General features: G+C 37.7%; 1 protein-coding gene across 1 annotated transcript in view; it reads left to right on the top strand.

The window, feature by feature from the left end:
* The window catches only part of LRP1B (LDL receptor related protein 1B), a 1,362,068-nt gene that overhangs the window by 620,055 nt on the left and 729,569 nt on the right, over positions 1-12,444 (top strand). Inside the window, exon 6 of the mRNA XM_089779714.1 lies at positions 5,046-5,303. Coding sequence (XP_089635840.1) covers positions 5,046-5,303 — 258 coding nt within the window. The remainder of the gene's footprint in view (positions 1-5,045; positions 5,304-12,444) is intronic.

Raw genomic sequence — 12,444 nt, 5'->3', positions numbered from 1 at the left:
GCTAACATGGGATTCTGTTCAGACCTTTAGGAGATATTAAGCCCTGTTACAAGCTTCTGCAGCAGATGTATTTTTCAACAGTCCTCCAGTCATTGGTATCAGAGAGGCCCTCACCCCCTTCTCTGCAGTGAATACTGCTTGTTAGTCACCATAACTTGCAGAAGAAAGGAGGAGCAACTGTAACCTGAGTTCTTTAAAATGTGGACCCTATCTTTATTCTCCTACCTTCTCCTTCCTCTCTACTGTAGAGCATTACACTGGACAATTTGTAGTAGTTAGAGAAATGGAGAGATGGTCAGCCCAAATTGCTGCTTATATTCTTGGTTCAGAACACAAGGAGGAAAAGGGTGCAGATGGAGACAAATGGATGCTTCTAACAAAAATGTTCTAGTCTCAGGTTCATGGAATACATATCAACCAAAATGTGAAATACACACAAGGACCACACATCTCAAAAGAACACTAAGTTCTGAGGAGCGCTAAGAGCTGGTGTGTGGGAGGGGTATTCATACTCTAGGCAGCACTGAAGACTGGCTGCTTCATCCCTACCCTTTCCAGGAGCATGGAGCCATGTCCCCCAACATTGACCAGGGGACCACAAAGGCTATCGGCTCTGCTAGTATTTAAGCTCTCTGTCTACAGGGAAAACAGGGACAAAACATGTATGGGTTGAGGTAAAAACTATTGTGTAGAGAAAAATATAGATAAGGAATCGAGGTAGAGAGAAAGAAGAGGAAATAATAAATGCAGACAATTTTAGGAAAAAGATAAACACTGATCTACAATAGGAAAGAGCATATAATAATCAAGGGAAAGAAATATGGGAAAACATAAGCAAGAGAAACAAAGTCAATAGAATCAAAGTCAATAGAAGCACACTGGCATCGAATCGAACACTGTGAATAGATTATTCAATGGATTATTCGTCAGACTCCAACAAGTATTTTATTCACTTGATGGTCTTCTAGTAACTGACTGGCTCATCAAATACTGTTCTTCAAATGTGTTGTTAGATAAAATGTATCAAATAGTTCTAATGAATATTAATTTCAGCATTCTACTCTCCACAGTGCTAAATTGATTTTTAAATCTCTGTTATAGTAGAATGCTGACTAATAATATCACGTGTAAATACAGCACACAATATTTTGAGGTTTTGAATTGAAAATGGGGTTGCTTTAGGTGACTAGTCTTCATATAGCAATTTGGGCTTTTTTCACATTGGCTTTTCTTACTTGGTCCTTAGATTTTTAAGAATTAGGTAAAATTTCCAAGGCCTGCATCTGCTTTTGTTGCGGTCAGGATCTGGCCCTATTAGCACCATTATCCAAAGCAGTGAAATAATTTCTATTGAGACTTGAGGGTAATGCATATTGTAAATATGAGTCCTTAAATTTCTACAAAAGATATGCAATGTTCCATATAGTTCCTGCTGATACCTTCTTTAGGAATGAATGAGTTAAAGCATAGGTTGCAAGTTTGCTTATTGTGCTATAAGGAACAAGTTGTAATTTAATAGTCGACCATATCTGTGATTATCTCAGCATAACACCAGATTTGAATGTCAATTAAAATACATCCAGAGTTACATTTAAATTCTAACTATTCTCGGGCAATTTCAACATTACCAAGCATTAGGGAGTTCTACATAATACCATGATATCTTATCTTGTGGTTCAACATTTTTTGCTAAGATGTATTTAATTAATAACTCATTCTGAATGAGCTTCAATCATTTTGGGCCCTATGTAGGCATCTACTATGCTTTTTTAATTGCACTTTCATATGGAAACTTTGCACTTGACAGCTATAATCTGTTAATTTTCTTTGGCACAGTCAACCTATTGTCATGGGTGGTGGTATAAATATGTGAGACTAGCTCTTGAATTGTTTATCAGAGCTTCAGGGAAAAAATCCCATCATTGCTACAATAAACCAAAAGGTGAGGAAAGGAAGAAGTGGTATTATCCAAACAAAGAGTCTAGGGGCCAACCTCAGAGTTGATTACAGATAGACTCAGGGAAAGCACTTAGGTTCAGCTCCACAAAAAGATTTGCATTGAGCATTGCAACACCTTCCATGCACTTTAAAAAAAATCACAGAAATAATTTGATCCTCAAAATGCAATTCAAGGCACCGAGGTTTCCTGTACAATGAATGGGGAGAAACAAGCACTGAAGAATGTGAGCCACAAAAGCCAGTCTCTGGGTGTGGAGCCACATTACTTAGTCAATGGAAGGTACCAGGTGAGAGCTGGGTCCCAAAGCTCCTTCCATTTCATGTAGCTAGGTGCCCAAGATGAGCTACCAGGACACACTTATCTGTGCTAACAAGACACACCCAGTAATCCCTATCCTGCAGTCAGGCAGCTTGGGCATTTAATTCGTGTCTTGTGAGAATGAATTAGGTACCTGCCCCATTTGCCACAAAATAGCTGGAGGAGCCCACCTATCACTTTAATCCCAGTTGTTAGAGCATTTAGCTGAGATGTGAAAGCTTCAAGTTCCTCCTGTCTGAAGGGAAGAAAATATTCCAAACTCTCATAAAACTGGGATATTAGAGATTCTGAAATAGGGTTCCCTTATTTTCTTCTGCAGAATCTGTTTCAGTATGGATATATAATTAGATTAAGTGGAGCAAATGGGTCTCAGTCTCTCAATTTCTCAATTTCCTAACCTTCTGGAGGTAGATTCATCCTTTCTCTGCTGAGTTCTCTCTCGTCTGATGAGTCGTTATGTATTTAGTCAAAGTGTGGAAGTTCAACAGGAGAGATTGAGGAAGCCTCACATCATACTATCCTGTAGCCTGGTAGTTAGGGCATTCTGGTGAGAGAACCCTGCTCATATCCATTCTCCCCCTTGGACTGATGGAGAAATTAAACTTGGGTTTTGAACATCCTAAGTGAATGCACTCACCACTAGGCAAAAAGTTAGAAGGTTGTCCCCACTACCTCCTCTTAATAGATTTCCCATGGGCCCTGATACTGCAAACAATTAGGCATTTAGGGCATGCCTACCATAGGAAATTATTTCAAAATGTATTGAAGTTATTTTGAAATAATAACTCCTGAAATAACAATTTCAAAATAAGTGTTATTCTTCATGACAAACAAGAATTGTTGTTTCAAAATAACCAGCCTGTTATGTTGAAATAACAGGCTTGGTAGTGTGGATGCTCCACTTGTTATTTAGAAATAAGGGGAGTTGTTTCAAAATAACTCCCAGGGCTTAGTGTAGCATCTGATCAGAGGTTTTGTGGATATCACTGCCACCTAAAACAGGGATTTATACATTTAAGTACCTTAGTAGATCTAAGCCTTACCTTTTGCTGCTGCTTCAGGAAGGGGCAGAATGCAATTTCCCTAGTGCACAGTGCAGATAGCAACCTTTCTATAATGAATCCAGAAACCTGGCTATTCCAGATTGCCAGATACAGGCCATACACTGCAGCATGCTGAGAATATCAGACAGGCCCCCATCTTGATTTTAAGGTAGCACCAGTTCAGAATCCTACTCTGCTTTTGTAAAGGGTAAAATATTTTTGCCGGATTTTTCTTAGTTCTGATTCTAATACCTTTGTGTTCTATTGCAATTATTTATGCCAAATACACTATTATATACTGAACATGAGCATTTTATATACAAATATTAATGAAAATTCAGAAAATACATCTAGAAAGGTTAGCTTCCTTGTTGCTTTAATGAGCACCCATTACAATGCAAAAAAAAATCCCAATAAATATTATTCATTTCTGTGGCTTTGAGAGTTTATCCATCCTTTAGTGTATGGTACTGAGTCTTGAATGGGATACTAAACCCATTCCATTTATCTGGTTTGAGGAGCGGCATTGAGTGAGTTAAAATACTTAATCATCACTGTTAATAAAGCATATTATATTTTAAGTACTCATCCTTCATTAATTTAAATGTTATAAATGATTAGCAGTGATTTTATTCAATTAAAGCAAACCAAACAATGACAAGTAGCACATTTTTATTCAAATTATATTTTCTTTGTCTATTTCTGAGTTACCCTTCTCCAAAACCAATTTCTTTAGTCTGACTCTGCGTATATTTTCTTGATAGAAATTTCAAATCTTCCATTCCCATGGCAGTCAAACACATCCCTAACAACCTTTCTCAAGCTGAGAAAATGAAAAACTCATTCAAGGACACCATTAGTGTAGAAGAACTGTAATTTAGAGGGCAAAATTAATGCCGTTTATTTTACTGGAAATTCTTTTGGGAGGCATCCTAGCAGGCATTAGTGTTTAGAACAAAATACAGTGATGGTATTGTAATGTATGTTCCTTGTAACATATCCAGCAACATAAATTACATTACTTCCTATTCCTGTTCTATTCCTGCTGGCAGGGATATTGTGTAATGTATTTAAAACCTTGTACCCTGTTCCTGGTGACATAAGACATATCATCTCCATAAGATAGCCACTTTTCACTATAACTTTGGCCATGAAGTTAGCTTTCCAAGCAGCATTCTCTTAGGCCCAGCGGAATCCTGATCTCCTGCAAGGCAGGGAGAGGCTGTCCATCCATTTCTACTAGTAATGTTGAATACACACCACTTCTAAAATAACTTACCAGTTTACTAGTTCTTCTTGGTCTCTCATTCTCAGAAAGTGTTTATGGACTGGGTAGAAATGATTAATTTAGTTTGTAATTCTTTCTGTTTCGAGTTACATATAAGTGAATCCGTTGAAGAAACTTTGAGATAAATCTGGATGCTAATTCATTTTCTTCTTGTCATTATTATTTGCTTGTTTGTATTGCTGTAGCCCTAGTCATGGATCGGGGTCCCACTGTGCTAGGTGATATACAAAGAAAGAACAAGAGCAGAGTGAATGTCTAGATTCAGTGTTACTGAATAGTAATCTCAATTATTGTGGTGTATGTATTTGCAGCAAAAAGAAAAATCAATGTGTTAAATATTTGTAAATATACAGCTATGGTAACATAAGTACTACATGTGCTCTGGCAAGATGGTAATAGAATAATCTATCAACTAACCTTTTTGCTCATTTTTTAGAACCCAGTGATAGACCTCCAGTTCTTCTGATTGCAAGCTCTGAAACGATTGAAGTTTTATATCTGAATGGAAGTAAAGTTTCTACTCCAAACTCAGTGAAAGGAAATGGAATTTATACATTGGATTTTATATACAACAAAGATGCAGTTTGCTGGATTGAATCAAGAGAATCTTCAAGTCAGCTGAAATGTACCAAGATATCAGAAACTGGGAGATTAACAGATGAATGGATAATAAACATTGCTCAGTATCTTCACAGTAAGTGTTTTAGTTTTGTTTGTTGGATTCCTTTAGCAAACCGGTATAAATGCCTGTCTTTCTAGCTAACTTTGTTTGCAGACTTAAAAACTGAAATTTTGGTGCTTAATGTAGCTGATATTTCAGTATATTCTGTTGCTCTGCTTATGCATTAAATATTGAAAGGCACAAAGGCATTTTGCTGCTTTGTTGCTGTTTCCCTCTCTAACACATAGACACACAGGCTTGAAAAAAGCTGTGAATTTTCACAGAGTCTAAGTGCAGTGTGTGATAGGTATGACATTACAAAAAAAAAACACAAAAGAATAAACTTGAAAATGCCTTTTTCTCTTAAATGTGTTGATAGATAAAACTTGTTGAAAATATTTGTTTACTGCCAGATAAATTATAAGACACTAATTAACAACATGTACCTATAATTGTCACATTTACAGTATATTAGCAGAGCTTCATTATTTTCAAACACTTGTAATATTTCTCACTTTTGCATTAGGAAGATTGAGAACCATCTTCATGATGAGTTATCCTTCAGTGCAGTTTACCTGGAGTAGAAAGATTGTGCAGTGCTAAACATTAGAATGCTTCTGAATTGGACTTTTCATCATTTTGTCGACTTTTTCTGAAAAAATTCCTCGGTCCTCTCTGGAGTAGAGATGGGACCGAGCAATTTGATCTAGATTTTAAACCTAATCACCACCAAGTTTGGGAGCATTTGGACAGTGGGTTTAATTGGGACTATTATGGAGATAGGGCCAGTTGCAAAATATGAATATTGGTCAGTTTTGAATTTTTTTCCATCCATGGGTGGAATAAATTTTGTTGTGTGCATTAAGTCATGGGTGGATATGTACTACAAATATAAACACAGAGTGCCTGCTGTTGATGGCTGTGGGCACTCTGTTGGGTATGTCTTCACTGCAGGCTAAAGTTAAGATACGCAACTTCAGCTACATTAATTGCATAGTACCTTAACTCCACTTTTGGCGCTGTCTACACAGCAGGAAGTTGAAGGAAGTACTTCAACATCCCTTACTCCTCATGAAATGAGGGTTAGAAAGCTGAAGTATTTTTTCAAAATAATGGGCTTGCTGTGCAGACATATACTCTGTTATTTTGAAATAAGCATGCAGTGTAGACATAGCCTTACTCAGCTAGATGGCACAAGAATATCTTCTAGGTGACCACCCAAGCGCTCAGCTTATAGGAAACACTGATGCAGGTCCTGATGATGAATCTCTACACTTAAGCCAATTGTTCCTAAGAGATTTCACTACTGCTATTCAGCTTGCCAAGAAAAATGCCCTTTACAGTGTATGCCTATAGGATAAGGAACTCAATCCCTCTTAGATACTCATCCCTGCCTATCCTTTATTACTTAAAAAATCAAGAACTCTTTTTTTATTCAGAGGAATTTACTACTTTATCCAGTGTCTGCATTTCTGTGTGATCCTACATTTTTCCTCAGGTACTAAGACTGTTCTGTATTTTTTGAAACTTATTCTTATTTTATTTGGATTTCTATTGTGCACTTTCAGAATTCTTTATATTTTCACTACAAAGCCCCAATTATCTTGTCAGTGTGATTGGAGTAGGCATTTCCTAAATACCTATTGTTGCGTAAAATATAAAGAATTTGTGTGTGTGTGTGTGTGTGTGTGAGAGAGAGAGAGAGAGAGAGAGAGAGAATAAACAAAATTAATGGTTTATATTTAACAGTTTAACTCCATCATCAAAGCTCAGCCACAGTGCACTCTTTGGGATTTCCTCAATTCCCTTCTATGCTTTTTCCTCTTCTAAGCTTGAGAAGACTTACCAGTCTGCGTGCTGCAGGGATTTGCAAAAGCAACTCTGTTTTCAGAGTCAGGCTTGAACTCTGGTTGTGAAATGTACATAGTGGCTAAAGTCAGTGAGTTTTCATACCCAATGGCTACGTCTACACTGGCCGCAAGTACTTGCGCAAGAACACTGATGTTCTAATGTATAAAATCAGTGCTTCTTGCACAAATACTCTGATGCTCCCACTCAGGGATAAGCCCTCTTGCACAACTGTTCTTGCGCAAGAGGCCAGTGTAGACAGGCAACATAAATTTCTTGCGCAAGAAAGCCCAATGTTTAAAATGGCTGTCGGAGCTTTCTTGTGCAAGAGAGCATCCACACTGGCACGGATGCTCTTGCGTAAAAGCACATATTTTGTGCAAAGGCACATGCCAGTGTAGACGCTCTCTTACTCAAATAGTCTAACGCAAAAACTTTTGCGTTAAAGAGTATTTACGCAAAATCTTGCCAATATAGACTTAGCCTATGTGTTTTCACATCAGTATATGGACTCTATGTTTTTTCCTGGATTTTTTCATCTAAAAATTTGGTCTAGATACTTTAGAATTCATATTTCCTTTATTATGGAGTACGATACAATATTCTCTCCAACTTTTAGTTTAATCTTGATTTAGAGAACCATTTAATAGCCTTATTCCCTGCCTCATGAGAAGGATAAAAGTAATCCACCTGGTGAGTTAATCAGGTGCTTCTAATCACACAGGGACCTAATCTCCCCTTGCAGCTACCTGAAAATGTATCCTAACGGGGAGAATAGGCTCTCTGATGGCTATAAAGCATATTCTCTGGATAATTAAATTTTAGCATCTCCTTCTCTCACACACACATACACATGATTCATTTAAATTTTTCTCATTATGCAGTGCTTACTTACTATAAATGAATTCAGTTTCATTGACAACCAGTAAAGAACAAATAAAGATTTGGCATGTTCATGTATCAGCTAAACCATACAAATGGCCGTACCCATAGAATTCTACAAATGAACTGGAGGTTTTGTTTCTAATCAAGAAAGATATTCCCTCTTGTTTGGTGTTTTAGCCAGAAACAAGTCTAACAAAAACCATTGGCCACACAGGTGAAATCTTTGTTCAGAAAAAAAGAGAAAAATAGTGTTCCTAGCAATGCTTTTTTATACCTGTCTTGCAAGGAATCTGTTTGCAACCTAAGAAAATTCAATATCTTTATCAATGACCTGAAAGAAAATATAACATCAGTAACAGTAAAGTTTATCCAGGACAAAAATGGTGGTTTGATAAACGATGATGAGGAAAGTTACATAGATTCCTCTGGGTTGTTTGGTGAATGTGCTTTACAGAGCCAAATGCAAGGTCCCATATCCAGGATTGTCTGTAATTTGAAGACTTTAAATCAAGATTTGAGAACCTGAGTAAATCTGCCACAGTTCTGAGCCCACTACAGGAGTTCTGTGGCCTGCAACGTTCAGAAGATCAGACTGGATGATCATAATGGTCTCGTCTGGCTTTACAGTCTGTGAGGAACAAGGAGGTAGATCCTGAAAAGCAATCTTAGGCTCTTATGAATTTACCTGCTACTGGGCTAAGGGATATTCTGGGGTGGATTTCTCTCAGTGACTCCTGTTGAAGCTGTCCCACACTTTATAACTAATTGAATAATCATGGGACCAAAGAAAGAGTGAGAGCGACACTATAGCCCAGTGGTGAAGGTAGTCTTGTATGATTTGGGAGACTTAAATTCAGATCTCTGAGCCTATGACAGTATAATTAGATACAAAGGATGAAACCATTTCAACAGGACAGACAGAAAGACAGACCCACCCTGGAATATTCTGTAGTATAATAGTTAAGGCACTTGCCTAAGAGATATAACATGAACATGTGGCTTCAAATCTCTGCTCCACTTTCTTTGTGGCTACCCAGTGTAGCTCCATCTGAGCTAAGTGACTTGTGGATTGCTATCCTGATGTACCCATATATTGTATAGGCAGCTTAACTCTGTAGATTCCGTCAGACAGCAAAGCACCTATAGTTAGGCATTGTGATACTGACTCTTTGTGGATCCACTCCAAAGAGTGAGGGAATGTTTAAAAGGTAAAAGACTATATCCTGGAAAACAGGAAAAAGACTTAGGGGTTGTAGCAAGAGCTCCCAGTGCAATGCTGTACTTAAGAATGTGAAAATGTGAATACAGTTTTTGGATATATAAGATATTTTTTACTTCAACATCATTCTCCCTCCATATCCTCTGACACCATGACTCTTGCAGATCTAGAGAAGAGTAAAGGAAGGCTAAACATTTCAAAGTGCAGAAGAGTTTTTTTTTTAAATGATAAATGAAAATAATATTACTTCTTTTGCTGCAGTCATCACTTTTTTATAAGTCATTCCATGAAAATTTATCTCAAAACAAGCAAAAGAGTCTGTAACCATCTTATTTATGCAACATCTTTTATATATATACTTTGATTAGATTATTGTGCTTGTAACTCAGTATTTTTGTGTTTTGATATTCTGTTTTGGAATTATTTTGTTTTGAAAAATTTTACTATCAACATCTTCAACTTATAATTAGTTTGATTCAGCTCTGAAATGTGAGACTGTACTAAACAGTTCATAAATGTCATTTTCTTACTCCAATTATAATATTAATTAATGTAAAAAGTACTAGAACAAAACCCCCCACCAAAAATAGCATTTTTTCTAGTGTGGAATTAAAGAAGGGAAAAACAAATGAACATTAGGATATAAGATTCTGGTTACATACAGGTCTTCACACACACAATATGTATTTACTTATGCCTTTGAAATTCATATACACTAAGTTGGCTTTTTCCAGACTTTACACAGTATTCCAATGTACTGTCCTTTGAAACCAGACTTTATACATGGGCTATTTACCTTGCTAAGTCTACAGTGGATTTTTGTGATTTTTGTTAAGGAACTGGTCTCAGTCAGCACTGCACCTCCAAGCCTATAGGAAATGGTCTAAGTAGAAGAGGAGTTAGGAGGCAGGGGAGCACCTCACAAGCAGTGGAGAGCTGACGAAAAGACAGACACTCTTTCTGTGACAACTGTCAAAGGACCATTCCTGAGGGAAGGAAGAGCCTGCTACAGAGACAATCAGAGAAGGAAACATTGCCCTCTCCTTCTCATATGGACTCTGAATTTTGTTAATTCCTCTATATTTTGCCATGCCCATTCTGGAGGCAGTGTGGAGCACAGCTCCGGTGGGGACAGAGACAGTGGGAACTGGTGACCCCAGTGCATTGTGGGCACCAACAAGGCTGTGGGCAGTGGAACTGGCAGAGGAGCAGGGCCAACATGCAGGAGGGGAGCCTTGACCTCCTCATGTCCAGAAAACTCCATGGTTTGGGACTGCTTAGGACCAGGGAGATTCTTGCTATAATATTTCTGTGTACTTTACATCCCTTATGATCCAAAGTCTAGGATTGCTCCACAGTGTATCATAAACATCAGTCACATTTCTGATAAATATCTGAGATCTTGCAAAAAGGTTCCTGCATGTTGAGCTGCTGGTGGAACTAGTTTTCTAATATAACAAAAGCCTAATCACATCTATTTTGCCACATAGTCTTTTGGAAGAAATGTAGCAAATAACATGCTTCTGTCATCCAGGATTACCGGTATATCACAAATAAATAATTGTTCCCATCTAATAGCAGCTTAGTAGCCTCTCTAAGATATGCATTTGGTGAACCTGAATTTCACCTCCCATGTCACAAAATGCCCACTGTGTTTTGCACTAAATTACAAACCCTCCGGGGCTTGGACTATCTCTTACCTTATGGCTACGTCTACACTGGCATGATTTTCCGGAAATGCTTTTAACGGAAAAGTTTTCCGTTAAAAGCATTTTCGGAAAAGTGCGTCTAGATTGGCAAAATGCTTTTCCGCAAAGCACTTTTTGTGGAAAAGCGTCCGTGGCCAAACTAGATGCGCTTTTCTGCAAAAAAGCCCCGATCTCCATTTTCACGATCCGGGCTTTTTTGCGGAAAACAAATCTCTGCTGCCTACACTGGCCCTTTTGCACAAAAGCTTTTCGGAAAAAGGCTTTTGCCTGAACGGGAGCAGCATAGTATTTCTGCAAAAGCATTAACAATCTTACATGAGATCGTCAGTGCTTTTGCGGAAATTCAAGCGACCAGTGTAGACAACTGGCAAGTTTTTTTGCAAAAGCAGATGATTTTGCGGAAAAACTTGCCCGTCTAGACACAGCCTATAAGTATTGGTGTAACACCGACAGGTAGAACCAAACCTGGGACCTCTGAATCTTACTGCATGAGCCTCTATCACATGAGCTAAAAGTCAGGTGGCTAACAGCTAAGACTATAGAGCACACTCACTGTTTTCTCTGTAAGTGGTTTTGTGCCACTACATCACACAGTCCATCACACCCAGTGGATGTGTGGGTTACATAGATATAGGATTCAGTACAATGGAGGTCCTGAGCCCAATTTAATGCTCTAGTGAGAGCCATCATTGCTATATTCACCATAAATCAGTGAGATTTGGTAATGCTGTGATTGTCACGTGCTGTGGAGATGGAAAGAGAGAGCTAAAAATTAGATGCACTAACAATACATGATCTCATTATATTAGCATCTATTTTTTATTTTAATGTATTTTTAACTTATGGGATTGGTAATACTGATGAGTTGTCCATAATATGGCATTGCACAAAATTCCATTAAACATCTGAGATAAGTCCACTGAAGTCAATGGAAAAATGCTCATAGGATTTCGGATTACACTGAAAATACTAAATAACTGAGGGTGCCTTTCAGTTTGTAATGATCAAGATTTTAATAAACATCATCTTCATCACCACCATCATCATTATACATTAATAAAAAACTCTTCCTTTGTTGTGAGTCAGTTAGAACATAATAAGCCTTGTTTTTCACTATACAGTTTGTGATGTCAATGAATGGAGCATTCATTTTGAAATTGAAAAATTCAATGTAATGGAAATCTTTTCAGTGGAGTAAATCATTTTTTGGCAAAGTCAGTTTTAAGCTATGTAATTTTCTCGGTCGGGTTGGAAACAAAGTGATTTAATGTTTGGAAGTAATTTAATGAGGGGAGTGGGGCCGGCTTGTGCGAGAAGGTTGGGCTCTCCTGTCACTGCTTATAAGCCCTGTGTTTTATCAACATGTCACAGAACAGATGCAGTGTAGTATGGTGGGCTACTCAGTCACCATGACAGTCCTTGAGTTGCTGATAAAGTTTGAATATTCTTTTCATGCATAATTATATAAAATCTCTGTCACACCATATAAGCAAAAATAATGAGCTAATTGAAA

Source organism: Pelodiscus sinensis, chromosome 7, assembly GCF_052426305.1.
Source record: "Pelodiscus sinensis isolate ZL-2025 chromosome 7, ASM5242630v1, whole genome shotgun sequence".
NCBI classification, from domain to species: Eukaryota; Metazoa; Chordata; order Testudines; family Trionychidae; genus Pelodiscus; species Pelodiscus sinensis.
The sequence above is the reverse complement of the archived record's forward strand: the minus strand, read 5'-3'. Positions and strand labels throughout refer to the sequence as shown.